Raw genomic sequence first — 15,785 nt, 5'->3', positions numbered from 1 at the left:
TCTTACCTCCCTCCCTCTTCTTACCTCCCTCCCTCTTCTTACCTCCCTCCTCTTCTTCTTACCTCCCTCCCTCTTCTTACCTCACCTCCCTCTTCTCACCTCCCTCTTCTTACCTCCCTCCCTCTTCTTACCTCACCTCCCCTCTTCTTACCTCCCTCCCTCTTCTTACCTCCCTCCCTCTTCTTACCTCCCTCCCTCTTCTTACCTCCCCTCCCTCCTCTCTTACCTCACCTCCCTCTTCTTACCTCACCTCCCTCTTCTTACCTCACCTCACCTCTTCTCACCTCCCTCTTCTTACCTCCCTCCCTCTTCTTACCTCCCTCTTCTTACCTCCTCCTCTTCTTACCTCCCTCTTCTTACCTCCCTCCCTCTTCTTACCTCCCTCCCTCTTCTTACCTCCCTCCCTCTTCTCACCTCCCTCTTCTTACCTCCCTCTTCTTACCTCACCTCCCTCTTCTTACCTCCCTCCCTCTTCTTACCTCCCTCCCTCTTCTTACCTCCCTCCCTCTTCTTACCTCCCTCCCTCTTCTTACCTCCCTTCCCCTCTTCTTACCTCCCCTCCCCTCTTCTTACCTCACCTCCCCTCTTCTTACGTCACCTCCCCTCTTCTCACCTCCCCTCTTCTTACCTCACCTCTTCTTACCTCACCTCACCTCTTCTTACCTCACCTCACCTCTTCTTACCTCCCCTCCCCTCTTCTTACCTCACCTCCCCTCTTCTTACGTCACCTCCCCTCTTCTCACCTCACCTCTTCTTACCTCACCTCCCCTCTTCTTAAGTCACCTCGCCCACAGTGTGCAGCAGAAAGTTAACGGTGAACCAGAAACACAGCATTTCCTTCCCACAATAACCTCAATAAGAACCAGGGAATGGTGGTTACCCAGGGCTCAGACAGATTTACAGTACAGCGTCATTTCAGTTTTAGAAGTTTAGCTTTTTGCTATCCAAGGCAACTCCATCCGTCGCTGGTCTCAGGGGAGAAGTAGAAGTAGAGAAGTAGAGCGCAGAGCGTCAGAGTATCAGCTTACTGATGTCTCCAGCTGACATAGACAGTCTGTAAACTCAATCTTTAAATGTATTAATTCCAACTAAGTTAAATCTACACTAACAAGACTTATATTTGGAGGAAAAGGTGAACATACGTTTGAGAATAACAGTGATAAGATACAACAGCAGGGGACAATGCATTGGTACAGAGAGGGCCGGCCACAGAACAGCAGGTACGGAGCGTCTAATAACTCTCATACATCCCTATACATTGATTTGTTGTTTGTTATGTCTCTTCTCCTGTGACTTTCATAGTTCAAGACTTGCAACTCTTAATTTATACATATGTATATATTAGTTTGTATAGTGGAGTAGGAGGAGATGATCTAACAGTTATTTAGGCCACACCATTATGTTTTCTTTTAACTTTTATTATTCTTACAAAAACTTAACCAAGCTATTTAGTTCCGTACACCTAATAAAGTAGTTTTGTTTCTTTTTATTTCAATTTCCAACGTGGTTTCAAACGGTTTCAAACCACTGAAAACTGTAACCGTTATCCGGGAGAAAACTTGTTTCCCTCAAAAAATAATTGAGTGCAATTTAGCTGTTTAGTTGTATGGAAACGTAATGAAGGAGTCAGAGCTGCTATTCCTTGTGCATCTCCAACAGTATAGCGAATATGAGCGTTGTGTCTGTATATTTGTAGAGCTACAAACATGCAACACTCGCTACTGAGAAAAAGAGGACAACAGTTATTTTTGGTAGACTACAGATATATATATATATTTTTGTAATTTTCTTTTTTCTTTTTTAATATCTTAGGCTTTTTAATACAAATACTAAACACATTTGAGCAAATATTGTATTTAGGATTTGGGATCAGAAACATATCTGCCTTACACCCCCATGAATCCCCAATCAATTGCTTCAGAAAAGATTTAGGCAACAAAATTGGACTTGAGCCAAAATGTCATGTTGTGTGAACTGCAGATGTAAAATCCCACGTAATATCTGACCATTTCATGACCTACAACACAACATGCCAACTCAGAGCGATGTAATGAAAATCAAATGTCTCCATCTATCCAGGTCGATGGCATCCTATTGAGGTAATGTATGATAAAGAACTAATGTTATTATTACATCTGACTTAAAATGTCACTAAATTTACACCAAATTATTGAATCTGTGCTATAGGTTATATTTCCTGGAACAGAATTACCTCAGCGTTGTTAAAACATGTTATGAATTAGTAGCCGCTGCTTGGCTGGAGAGGGTTGTGTCAGGTGTGTACCGTTGTGGTGTAAGCCGCCTCCGGGTCGTCCTCCAGGACTCGGGACAGGCCGAAGTCGGACACTTTACACACCAGGTTGCTGTTGACCAGGATGTTCCGAGCTGCCAGGTCTCGGTGAACGTAGCCCATGTCCGACAGGTTCTTCATGCCCGAGGCGATGCCACGCAGCATGCCCACCAGCTGGATGACGGTGAAGTGACCGTCATGTTGCTGAGATACGAAGAACAACGAGGAGCCATTGTAAAAAAAAACATAGTCAGCACAGACAATGAGAAAGAAAAGGAGGGCAGGACATCAACAAAAAACATAATGATACGTATGGAGAAACAGCATTTTCTGTATTTAAATACTTCAGTGATGCTCGAAAGGAGAACACATATTTTCTTCAGAATTATGCTAGCACTTAATTGGTAGGGATGGGTATCGTTTGTTTTTCTTCCGATACTGGTGCAAAACTGGTACTTTTAAAACGATACTGGTTGTGCCATATTGGCACTGGTTTTCGGTGACCAACCCAATTTATTGTCAGGACAATATTCTCTCATTCAGATACAAAACAGAGAGAACATGAAACTGCCTGTTTTTCTTTACAATTCTCAAAAATATTGTACTATGCTTGGACCGCAGATGTGATCAGTATCCTTAACCTAAGAAGGGTCATCTTGCTATCCCGCCAGCAGCAAAGACACACAAGGTAGTTTTGCTTAAATTGACTGAGACAAAGGCCTTCAGTAGATATGTAATGGCTTTGTCTTTTTTTTAAAGCTTTTTGTTGTCGTTGTCATGTGTGTCTTTCCTACAGAAAACTCCACCTGAGGCTGAAAGCAGACATTATCAGTCCCAACACTCACCCTCAGAAACGAGTCCAGCGATCCGTTCTCCATGTACTCCACCACGATCATCACAGGCCTGCCTGCAAACACACAAACACAACAAACTGCTTATTTCTCCAACAGTGTTCTATTTGTTACTTTGGATTTAATTTGCTAAGAAAAGTGGAGGGTGGAGAGCGGAAGACAAGACAGAAGGAAGGTGACAGAGGAATGTAATGACACCGGAGCCACTTTGAATGGCTAAATATATGTTAATGAGTGACTCTTTATATTTTAGGCTGTACTTTAGGCTTTCTGACAGATTTTTAAAAGTAAATATGAAGGTAAATAAATAATATTTGATCAAAGATGATTTTATGCTGTGTTAAAAATCTATTTGACCGTGACAAATAACTGCAATTATATCCATCACATCAGCTGTGCATGATGCTGATGGGGTTTTCAACGAAGTGAAACATTGTTGGCAACTGATAGTAGCTGTGTGTGTGTGTGTGTGTGTGTGTTCGTAACTGTCAGTCTGAGAGAGGGTTGGGGAAACACACAGGCCATCAGCAGTGGATTGATGCATTGAGTCAAGATGCTCGATTCACAACACTCTTCCAACCCTTTAAATGGGACCCGTTCAGTATTCAGTTCCTGCATGACATGAAACATTAGTTGAGAAACAGGTGTAAGTGCAGTTTCTCTTTCCAAATGTTATTGTTCCCCCACAGAGCATCCCTCCGGTGTTAAAGATTGACTGGTTTACAGCTGGGAGGCAGTTGTCCAGGCCTGTGTGCCGCCAGTGAGCTGTAAAACATTCTGAACCGCTCCGAAGAGAAATAAAAGTGGCGCTGTCGTGAAGTAACACCATAGATTCAAGACAGCTTTTTTCCTCACATTGGAATGTGAAAAGTCACACGGTGGAAGGTATCACTCAAATCTATGCAAAGATGTGTAAAAGGATTACTTGAATACATGTGAATGGCTTTTAGGATACAGGGAATTTTCTGTTCCATGAAGAGCACAAAGCACACGATAGCAGAGCAAGTATAGTTTCACTTTAAAGATCAGAAATTCAGACACAAAGGATTTTACACAGCCTGTGATATGTTACAACTGGTCTAAATGACATCTGTCACCACCACTTCACCCCGTCAGAACCACGTTTGGTAATTGCTCTGACAGACAGGCAATAACAACCACAATGTTAGTGCTGTTAGAGGCAAAACAACTTCATTATTGCAATACTTCCTTTGATCAACTCCTCAAATTCTCAAACTAGCTTAAAATATGGATGTACTCCCCATTTCATTTTCTGATAAAAACTAGGAATGTTTGAACATTAAGATTAATTTGATGTGAATATTTGCACTCAAGATTTATGATGTTACAAAATGCACCAGAGCGAAATTCTAAAGGTGTCATACTTTTGGTAAAACAGTAACTTTTCCCCTCAAAATCAGGACGAATGGGACGCGTCCAAACTTTGATGCGCATGGACCGGCATAAGAACACAAGAGGAGGTGTTACAAGACAGCAATGCAGCTCATCTGCTTGCAGGCTATTGATTGACACCGAGATCCACCAATCGGTTCACGTTCAACCCTCACTTCAATAGTGGACGGAACTTCTTTGGGACTGATCGGGTCCGGGGACTCAACAACTCATCGGTGAGACAGCAGACAGCAGGTGAGTCTGCCGGCAGCATCCAGACCATTCTGCTCGCTCTCGTAAACAAACAACATCCCACACAAAGTCAGATTTACGGCGTATTTTAACAAGAGGGAGGCTTTGAGGATGAGCGGTGGTGGCTTGGCAAACAGAAGACATGTTGGCTTTGTACGTTTTTTCTGCGAACCATAGATATATTATTTCTTAGTAGACTAGAATTAGATTTACTCTGTAACCTGATCACCCCGAATGTAAAAAAGTCCACATTCAACGTATCAACGGTTTGCAGGAGCAAAATGTTAAAAAATTGTTCCGGCAATTGGCCACCTGTTCAACGGGAAGCATGTGGGACTGTCCAACTCCAACATAACTATACAAGAAGATAGGAAAGCCATTGTCATGCCCATAGACTGCTCTCCTACTGCACTTTCCACTGACGTTTAATCAGATGGTGAGAAGAATTGTTCCTTGAGAAAATGTACATGCTTTGGGTTGTGCATCTTCAAACATGTTGGTTGCATGTCACATCATTATTGTTATCAATGTTATTGAGCGTTTTAACATTTAAAAGCTAATTTAAGCAACACATTAACAAGGGAACGTTGATCCTAACCCCACACTGCTGTCACCAGAGACAATAGGGCCTGGTGGGAATATGGAGGGATGGATGAGAAGACTTACTTCAGACCAAATAGGCACATGATGTTGCTTTATTGGAATCTACAAAATGGTATCATCATCCACGTAAAGTTGTGGATACTCCCCCCCCACACAACAATCCAGGAGGGACAGGCAGGAAATGATTTGATCAAGCTTGGCTTTCCTGAGCCAATTAGCAAGGCCTGATAACAATCCAAACTTCTGCAAAACAAACACACCTGTTTAACAGAGTCAAATGTGTCACCTGTTATTTCGGAGAAGGTATAGCAGTCAGTCACAGCACAATACACTCCATAATTAGTCTCCAATGAACAACAACAGATGTGGGGAGTGAAAGATGGAGAAAGTGAGGGAAAGACAAAGAGAGATGCAGACGGACTAATGTGTCTCTATATGATACCACAATGCGAAGCACAAATGGCGTCTGATTGCATGATTTGGTGTGTATTGTATTGTGCACATTGTGCACATTGTGCCATTGAAAATTGTTTGCTCTGATAAGTTCCTCCCTTATACATGCAGACGACTTGCAATCCGTTGAACCGATTTTACTTAATATATTTCAAGCTTAGAATATAATATGATTTTTACTTAACAACAATAGAGTAGCACTGCATTTTCTGCCACTTCACATTGATATGGTGTAAATAACTTCTTCATCTAGAGTCACGTTTAAGTGTAATTGGAACAAACTCACAAAAAACTTGACAAGAATGGTCACATCTGAATGTCCAGGGCTTTTATGTCTTTTTCATGTTAAAGTATTGTTTACATAAAACAAAAACAAAATACTTAGAAGAAATGTTCTACATGGGTGAAACTGAAAGTGGACATTCTTTTACTTTAAAAGCTTCTCAAGGAAAAGCCGATGATTCTACGGGTTTTCAATGATGTTAAAAAGCCCCACAACATATAAAGAGACAGCCAGATACAATATTTGACTCTGAGGTTATATCAACAGCTCTGGAAATGCTGTTATTGAGAAATAAAAGACCTTCAGAAGTCTATTCCGTGCGGCCGGTCGGTGATGTTGACCTCTGACCTCTGATGCGATGAAAACTCCCTCCCGAGCACAGCGACTCAAATTGGTTTTATTCTTTTATCGTCAGATGTCTAACCAGAGAAACCATCTCACTGTTGTGTGGGAGGATTTTTTTTTCACTCAACAGCTTCGGTGACCACAGTTAAATCTATCCGTGCAAAACATCAGTAATCAGCAGCTTTAATGTGGTAATGGCATAATCGGCCTTTCAAGACCCTTATCAGCTGCATCCTTGTCAGCAGGGTCAGAGCTGAGATGTGTCCTCTATCTACATGGTGGGGTGGGGGGGGCAGCACATTGATATTCACAGCAATGTCTCAGTTTATACAACCCCTATAAAAACAACCATATGTTGCGCAGGGTGAGGCCCGTAAAACAGAGCTCGTTAACAAGTCCACACTCAAGACACAACCTCCTTTTGTGGGTAAAGCATATTCCTGCACCAAAATATATGAACACACATGCACTCACACACAATGAAACGCACACACGCACGAGCTCTATGAGCATGTCGAGGATAATGCATACTCCACACAACAACACAACACCATACTGTGCATATAGACAACACAACAGCTCACTTATGGTGTAAATCCCAAGGAAATCACTGAGCGACTTGTTATTCTAGACCAAAAAATGCCACCTAGAAAAATGTTTTCCTGCAATTTACGATTCAGATGACCAAAGATATGAATTTGTCCATCAAACTGTTGTTAACACTGTGACGGATGAAGAGATAGCAATTTAAAATGCTCTTGTTTTCTGCTTTTAAAGCAAAGCGCTCAGTGCGACTGCAGCATCTGGGTCATCCCCAGACATCAACACTGGAGGGAGTGGTTTTTGTGGAAAGTGCAACTATTTATACGACAAATTCTTCATAACTTGGTCTCTGTGAATCTACACGGCAACATGCACCACACAGATGCAGGAGTAGAGGTGCTTTGGATGGGCACCAGCGGAGTCAAACTAATTCATGCGTACGTTTCGCTGCGACTAGATGAACATGTGAGTGGTTGTTTTTCATGTTTTGAACCACATTGCGACTGATCATATTAGACTCTGGGAGGAGTTGCTAACTTTCAGTACATCAGTGGTTATAAGTGCCAAATATATCTGAACTTAGTCAAATGACATCTCTGGGAATCCTACTTACTTTTGGTGACGACGCCCTCGAGCCTGATGATGTTGGGGTGGTCAAACTGGCCCATGATTGACGCCTCGCGCAGGAAGTCCCGCCTCTGACGCTCTACATAGCCGCCCTTCAGTGTCTTTATTGCCACGGCGATCTCCTTCTTCCCCGGCGTTCTCAGGCGGCCGCTGCACACCTCGCCAAACTCACCTGAAGGATACACACATCGCATCACTCTCACATATCAGTGGCAGCGCGGTCCGCCACCTGAGGGCACTGTTGCAGTTCCCATCTAAACTCCAGCATCATTGCCTCTTCTCTGATTACTTCAACTTGATGAAATTCTCTCTTTCACCTTCTAAAAAATGCTTTGAATCTATTGTTACATTTACTTTCATTCTTTAAACCGGTTCAGCTGTAATATCCCGACAGGCTGTGCTGAAAAAATGACAGTGAGACACTTGGAAATGGGAAAAGGTATCACGATGTACAATGGAGCAGGTTTCACCATAAGTATATGTGTGTGGAATGAAAATAGATCTTCTCCTTTGGCATATTTACAGCCATTGTTATTCTCATCAACACGAAACAATCCTCACCTGTCCACATGGTGCCCGGTAGAGACACTAGTGTAGAGCTGTGTGTGCGCATACCTGCTCCAATCACCCTCTCGATGCGGATCCTGGAGGGGTCGATCTCCTTGGTGAACTCGTGGACAGCTTGCGTCGGGTCTTCATAAGTATCAGGGTCCACATAGGTCTTTATTCCAGGGAAAGGGACTGTGGGGACAGAGAGACAGATACAATGAGTGAGAGTGTGTGAAGGAAGGCTTTTTAATATCTTCCACCAGGCTGAAAAGTAACACTTTCGCGAGTACATCTGCAGTTGTCATCTGTGCGTGGAAAGATTGAAAATAAATTATGATTTGAATACAAAATATATAATTATATATATATATATATATATATATTAATATAATTATATATTTTGGGGAGAATAACCACACAATTTAGAGAAATGTATTTGAGACCTTGAGTAATATTTCCTTACTATTTTTGGATTAGGATGTTAAATATCTGCTCTCCGGGAAAGCCAGAGAACAAAGGTGTTACCTCACTACTCCCCCCCCCCCCCCCCCACACCCCTCTGTTCCTCTCAAAGGTTTCCTCAACACCACAGCCTGAGCTGAAACAAGTACAGGCACACTCAAGTATAAGGTGTGTGTTTTAATCTGGCAGCTTGTTAGCCACCTTCAGGAAACAAAACGTATGGATATTTTTTCTCTTGCCTTTGGCTATCTTTTTCTGCCTTATAGCCCTCAGGAAAAGTGTCCTCTTAAAACGGCTTCATTTATCTTTGTCCTCTTCTGTCTTCCTCTACCTTTCAACCTATTCTCCAATTTGTGTTTCTCTCACCTCTCGGTTGCTCCTCTAGCAATCTTCCCATGTCTCGCCCCAATCGTTGTCTGTCTGCTCACTTTCAAACATCTTTTTTTTCACTCAACAGCTTTCATTACAATCTTTGATTTTCACGTCGGAAATGAAAAGTTAGGTATTAAAAGACAAAAGAGAGGCAACACAGGCAGAAAGGTGCAGGAGTGCCGAAGCAGACGGACAGCTCAGGGATGCAGCTGCGTAACCAGATGAGTCAAAATAAAATAAAATAAATGTCTAATGTAGAAAATCCAATATTAGGTGATAGAGAGGAAACAGACAGATGAAGGAGCCTGGTGGTTGAACTCGTTTTACTATTATATAAAAGCCACATTTCATACTATTTTTCTTAGTTGTTAAAAAAAAATAGCAAGTCAATATTTTTGCATCATGTTAAAATCAAATAAAAATCTACATAAAATCTACAATTATCCATACAGTGGCAAAATGGGCATGTTGAATGCAAAGAGAAGAGCATCTGGATAGCCTGCTAGCTGTGACTCTCAGACCATTTCTTCTCTGTTTATTGGCAACAACACAACACAGAATTAAACTCTTTCTCACTGGCAAAAGTCCTTTTGTAACATAATGTAGTGTGCCAAACACATTTTACATTACGTTTTTAAATATTACATTTATCATCCAGACTTCCTCCAACAGTCATTACCAGACATAAACAAATGCATTATCGACTCAATCTTTTCGCGATGAGAAATTGGTGAAAGATTTGAGTGAGAGAAAAAAGAGAGTTGTTAACATTGATTTACCATTTCCATTCTGATAATCGGTCCTCCTTTTCTCCTCTGGAGACATCTTGGCCTTAAAGTACCACCGACACCTGGAAAACACATTGATGGACAGAGTTAAAGTCACAATGTGGAAAATGTGTTTTGTTCTCTTTGGCTGCAGCAATGGTGATAAGTGGTAATGGCAAGTGGGTTTTTAGGATTTCTCTTCCCCGAGATTTGAACACATTTCATCGAATGTTGGCGTTTTCTTTGTTTGTTCAGCCATAATAATACACAGAGGCCAAAACAAACAAGGTTCTAGGAGTTTAAGTGAATTAAGAAAAGTAAAATTTGTTAGATACTGTAGATAACTTGAGTAACAGTAAATGAGTAGTCATTAGTATTACAACTGTTATTACATGTTTACATTTACACATTTCTTGAAATCCTGGAATCCCCACTGGAAACCAATTTGCTGCAGAAAGAGACTCTCGTCAGGTCATGAGTTATCAAGACAACAGCGATCCATTTATGGAGCACGCTTGCTGGCCCAAATTTCAGCATCTTGTGCAAACAGGTCACAAAGTTCTGTGTGCAAAGTTCCGACAGGAGAGGCAGATTTGAACCCTCTTGGTCAACCGATATAGATTTTTCAATAAAAAATGCTGATATTTAGAGGGAAGGGCAGCTGAAAGCCGGTATGTATCGCAGATATCATGTTGAGCGCTCATTTGTAAAAGTTAGTGAGCTGAAATTGGGTTCATTCATAATCAAAACTTCCTTTATTGTATTTGATTTATCGAACGATTTCACAAAAATCTTCAAGGCATATTATTGCTAGCTTCATAAGAAATGTTACAATCAGGATGAAAAGGATTGATTTAAAAATAAACCAGATTATATCTGAGTTCACTGCTGTTTCTTATTGTTTTACGTTCAGTTAATGTAAAGCACATTGTAATCCTGTCACATGTTCTACAGCTATAGACATTGAAACTGTGGTGAAAAGAGGAATGTTGCTGGTGTGATGTCAATATGTGTACATGTGTGTTTTAGCTTCTGCAGTCAACACAAACATGTGATTATTTAGGAGAACATTTAGCAGCACTTTTCACGCTTTTGTGTCATCTACAGATAAACAGGAACTGCTGGACGTGACAACAAATAAAGAGTTTATATGGGAGGATGCTATGAACTGTTAGATGGATAAATGCCTCGATAAAACATGTGAGGGGTAGACAGATCAAACCAGTAAGTAAAGAGAACAAGGTAGCCTATCTCAGAGGCTAATTATTCCAGTACAGTAACAACACATTACTTCTTCATTGGAACACAGATGAATATAATCAACTCATGAAAGCTTCTGAAACCTTTCAGGCAATAATCCAACACTCAACAGGATCACACAGCAGAGGAATGGCTCAAAGCGACAGTGAGAATGACCCAGAATGAAACAGAATTCAATGAGACAACATTGCAAGGTTGTTTTATGAGAGCTCATCATTTGAGGAAGATAATGTAATGCCAATGGTAGAGGAAATATACACATCAACACACACATGCAAAAGTCTTGAGAAAATAAAGCAAATGGAACTTAAAGGAACAGAAACGCTTTCACAGAGAGAACTAAATGCATCCACAACAACTATGTTGTCCTCCTGTGTGTGTGTGTGTGTGTGTGTTTATCTGGGCACTGAGACAACAAGAAACAGTCAATGGCTGATAAGAAGCTGCTGCCGAAAAATTCTGAAAAGCTGAAAGATTAGATGACAGCATCTGCAAAATACCAGAGGAAAATTCTTATTTTTTAAATCAAAAGAGAAGAAAACACGACGTACCCCGTCAGAATCACACATGGAACCAAAAAGAGCGCACATAGCAAAGTACATTGGGGCAGACAGGAATGTGTCTCCCAGCTCACATTAACACAAAATATTCAGAAAGAACGGCAACTGTTGAGTGTTGAATACATAAATAATAACTAGCACAAATAAAAAAAAGATGAAACCCGGAAAGCAAGGCACATTAATTTAAGGTTAGGTTTAGTTTATATGCGTGAATTGTATGGCCATGTTTACAGTGAGGAACTCCTCTTTTAATTCACACACACTGTATTGAGGAAGTTACATCTTTAGCGTGACATTTTGTTTGTGATTAATAGACAATTATATAGTTATTGTCATTTTCAAAAAGTCAGACTAACATTCTGTTTCACTCCACAGTAATGTAAGTGGGTCGCCCTGTGATCTGTTACCATAATTGCTATAAACATAACACTGACTATCATCAACCTGCGAGCCTCCATGTCATGTTTGTATCCACATGATGACGTTGGTCCAGTATTCACTCTCCTTTCAGCTCTATACTTTGGCCTCCACCAACTCCTCAATGTCTCTTTGTAATTGTTTTGTATTGATCCACATTAATTGTGCAGATTTCCTATTTTCCTAAAGGATACATTTCCTCCGTTTAGCATAGGAAGCAAGGGCAACCCCCCCCCCCCACAAAACAACAGTCGAGAATATTAATGTATTGCCTCATAAAGTGGCAAAGTTGCTCGATAATGCACGGTGATATTGAATAAAGCAGGAGTCGAAATGCCCACAATGCACACGGGGCGAAAGTGTGTGTAAGCGCTCGCTTGTATGAATGTGTAGTTGTGGGTTCATGTGATCATATTTGAGCCTCCTTCTCTTTGAAGACTTAACATAATCCGGGTCGCCACATTAGAGCAGGTGTCAGGGGGCGACGAGCTGCAGGTTGCCAGATTGGGCTTCGGCTAAGTGAAGTCTGTGGGATCCTGGACACTGATAGACAGAGCAGATAACATGGTGGCTAACACTGGCTGGGGGGAAAAGAAGGGGATTTGAAAAGCTACTGTTGACCTCTGGTGATGGGGTCAAGCTGTTCATTAATGAAATGGTGGCATGTGCCTTTATCAGTCTTTTCCAGTCCTATCCTCTGATCCCCTTTATCCGCCTGTCCCTCTGTCTTACTGGCTTTCACGCTGAAAAGAGGCCGCACATCCAGACACAGACACACACAAAGACAGTGATCACACACAAAGACCTTGGCTTCTGTCACCGCTCTCTGGGCTGGTGAGCATGGTTACATTACATATTCACAAGCACTTTACACGCCCACACATACACAGGCACCTCCGTAAAACAACCTTGCCAAGAGCCCTAATCAAAGCATCAGTGTAATTCAAACCACTCCTCTCTTGCCCCAACATCCCTCACAGTCACCTCACCATGGCACAACCCTCTGCTGCCACAGAGGGCACAGGGAGGGAGGATGAAAGAAAATATGAAGAACACGATGCAAAAATAAAAAGTAGCAGTAGACTGACAGGCAGCTCGAGGATGAAGAGCACACATTCAGCGAAACCCTTCAGCTCGGTGTGCAGTCGTGACAGCTCGGCTCGAGTAGAAGTGTTCACTCTTCAAATTGTCCACGAGCAGATGCAAACATAGATGGAAATCAAGGATGCTTTTAGGGCAACCAGGTGTGAAAACTCCACGTACAACGGGCCCTCTTATATCCTCACTTATGTTGTCGGACCGTACATCTATGAGAGCTGTGTGACTGAACGTTGTCATCTTTCCCTGGCAGCTCAAATGGATTTGGAGTTGTTTTTTTTATTGGAAGAGAGTGAAAGTCCCTCCCACTCAGGGCAAAAGGACCACAGATATGACGGATTGGGATGAAGTCAGAAAACACTCCGACTGTTGCAGCGACTGCTTTTAGTTGGATTGAAGTAAAAAAGGTCCTTCTTGTTTTAGCACCTGGTGTGTGTGTGTGTGTGTGTGTGTGCGTGAGAGCTTTTCATAAACAAACCAGGAAAAAAAGACACTCATTGTGATCACATCATACAAATAAGTAGAACATTTTAAAATCTTTTTCATGAATATTTTGTTTTCAGTCGAGGGGATGGCCTTAAACGCCTTTCCACATTCACCTCATGCCGACGCTTAAGGACTTTCCTGTGAGGCAGTGCACCTTGTTTGATGAAAATATTGATCTCATATCTGTTAAGTCTACTGCTGACTTGTGGACATTCTCTGGCAGCCAGCACAGTTCAACCCTAAAACGAATATGTGAGTTTTTTACGGATGACCGACGAATGTACAAAACGTTTTGCAGGGTTCTCAAAATGTATACCTTATGCCATCAGCACCTGGGATAGGATTCTATTCCTGGAATATTGACAACAATATAAATATATATAGAGAACAAAAAAATATAGGTATATAAAACAATAACAAGCATAAGCATCTCTCTCTCTCTCTCTCTCTGCAGATGTCTAATCAACCAGAATAAGTGAAAGCACCTAAATCAACTTTAATTTAACTACAAAGTTATTTAAAGTCAAAACTAAATTGTTATTTAAGTTATTTGTTGTGTAAGGTGTTGCCATTTTCTGGAGGAAATACTGAACAACTAAGGAAAGTAATCTGAGGCAAAAAATCATAAAATCACTCTTAAATATATTGAAAAACAAATGTATACCATTTGTAACGATATATCCGGGGCAGACAGCAGTGACTGGTTGGTTTTAAAAAGTAAAAATGCAGGTAAAATACATCAAGGTAGTGAAGTGCTCTTACCTTCCAGTGATCAGGAGGAAAAGGGTGAGGATGACGAGGAGAGTGAAGCCACCCACCGCTGCTGTGATGATGACCAACACCTGGCCCTGGTCAGAGGCAATGTCTGATGCTGGAGGTGGCAGAGAAGGGAGGATGGTTCGGAAGAAGGGAACAGATGTAACGTTGGGCAGAGACGATGTGAAGAAGAAGAAGAAGAAGAAGAAGAAGGATGGTGGGGGAAAGGAGAACAGATAAACAATGTGGAGCATTTATGAAAAGTTGGATATAAAGAGAAGGTTCGGATGATAAAAGCAGTGAGGAGAGAAAAGAAGGAAATTAGATGGGCGGCAGTATAACATGAGGAGAACGAGCACATTTTCATTCACCTCATCTTCAATATTCCTCTTCACCAATGCACCGAACATAGATGATGTACGCTCTCTCGATAGGCAAATATTGCGGAGAGATGTTTGATCAGCTCTTTGTGATGCAAAAACCCTCCGTCCGCTTCCGTACTGGAGTGATTCATATGCCTGCTGCTCTTTAATTAATATTATTCATTCATGAAATTGTGATTTAGTCCATGATCATTTGGTTAAATTGGTCCCATTTGATATTCATAATTTTCCCTTTTCTATGTCTTGTCACAAAGCTAACGAATCCGAGATAATTGAAAGATGATTGCTATTACTAAACTTATTTCTATAATAATTCACGCGTAATGAATATGAATTGGAGATCGTGGTGTGTCGTAGCTGGCCAAAAGAGTGAAGCTTGTGTTGGTTTATACAGTATGTGGGTTTAGTCAAGAGCATGTATGTGTGCACAGGCAGGGTGTCAGCAATGTGTGTGTGTGTGTGTGTGTGTTGGATAAAGGTAATTACAGACCACTCGGAGGGAGGAAGAATACAATAGGCGGTGGCTAGATCACACAAGGCCATTCACCCAGACGTCAACTTCACACACTCTTCACATCACTAACTAAGCAGATGAGTTAGACTGATGCTGCTATAATGAGGTGTGTGTGTGTGTCTGTGTGTATATCGAGAGAGAGAGAGAGAGAGAGATAAGGGTCGCAGAGGACAGGATGAAGAATGGACGATTCTGAGCGATGACGAAAAAACGGATAACAGAAGAGAAGGGAAGACAAACGCCAGAGGAAGAGACAGACGAACACGAAGACGGACGGAAAAAAGAACGCATGAGACGACAGTGACTGACGTGTGCACAGACAGACTGACAGGGAGGAAGAGAGCGACCGGCCAACTCTGCTTTCTCTTTCAGATAAAAAGCTTTTGCAGCCTTGGAAGGGAGAGGAGAGGGCCTCTGAGCCAAATCACCCCTCAACAATACCTGACCCAACATGAAAGGGCAGCTGGACCTTTTGTATTTGGCAAGTAGACTTGCAATAAAGCCACACCAAAAATGTATTGA

General features: G+C 41.6%; 1 protein-coding gene across 2 annotated transcripts in view; it reads right to left on the bottom strand.

Annotated features, from left to right (window-relative positions):
- The window catches only part of LOC130204506 (ephrin type-A receptor 6-like), a 148,517-nt gene that overhangs the window by 6,794 nt on the left and 125,938 nt on the right, over positions 1-15,785 (bottom strand). For both annotated transcript variants that reach the window (XM_056431292.1, XM_056431282.1), the window contains 6 exons: positions 14,373-14,481; positions 9,802-9,872; positions 8,255-8,380; positions 7,626-7,811; positions 3,136-3,197; positions 2,285-2,494 (listed from right to left, as the gene is read on the bottom strand). In XM_056431292.1, coding sequence (XP_056287267.1) covers positions 2,285-2,494; positions 3,136-3,197; positions 7,626-7,811; positions 8,255-8,380; positions 9,802-9,872; positions 14,373-14,481 — 764 coding nt within the window. The remainder of the gene's footprint in view (positions 1-2,284; positions 2,495-3,135; positions 3,198-7,625; positions 7,812-8,254; positions 8,381-9,801; positions 9,873-14,372; positions 14,482-15,785) is intronic.

The sequence above is a fragment of the Pseudoliparis swirei genome, chromosome 2, assembly GCF_029220125.1.
Source record: "Pseudoliparis swirei isolate HS2019 ecotype Mariana Trench chromosome 2, NWPU_hadal_v1, whole genome shotgun sequence".
Taxonomy (NCBI): Eukaryota; Metazoa; Chordata; class Actinopteri; order Perciformes; family Liparidae; genus Pseudoliparis; species Pseudoliparis swirei.
This window is presented reverse-complemented; position numbering and strand designations above follow the sequence as displayed.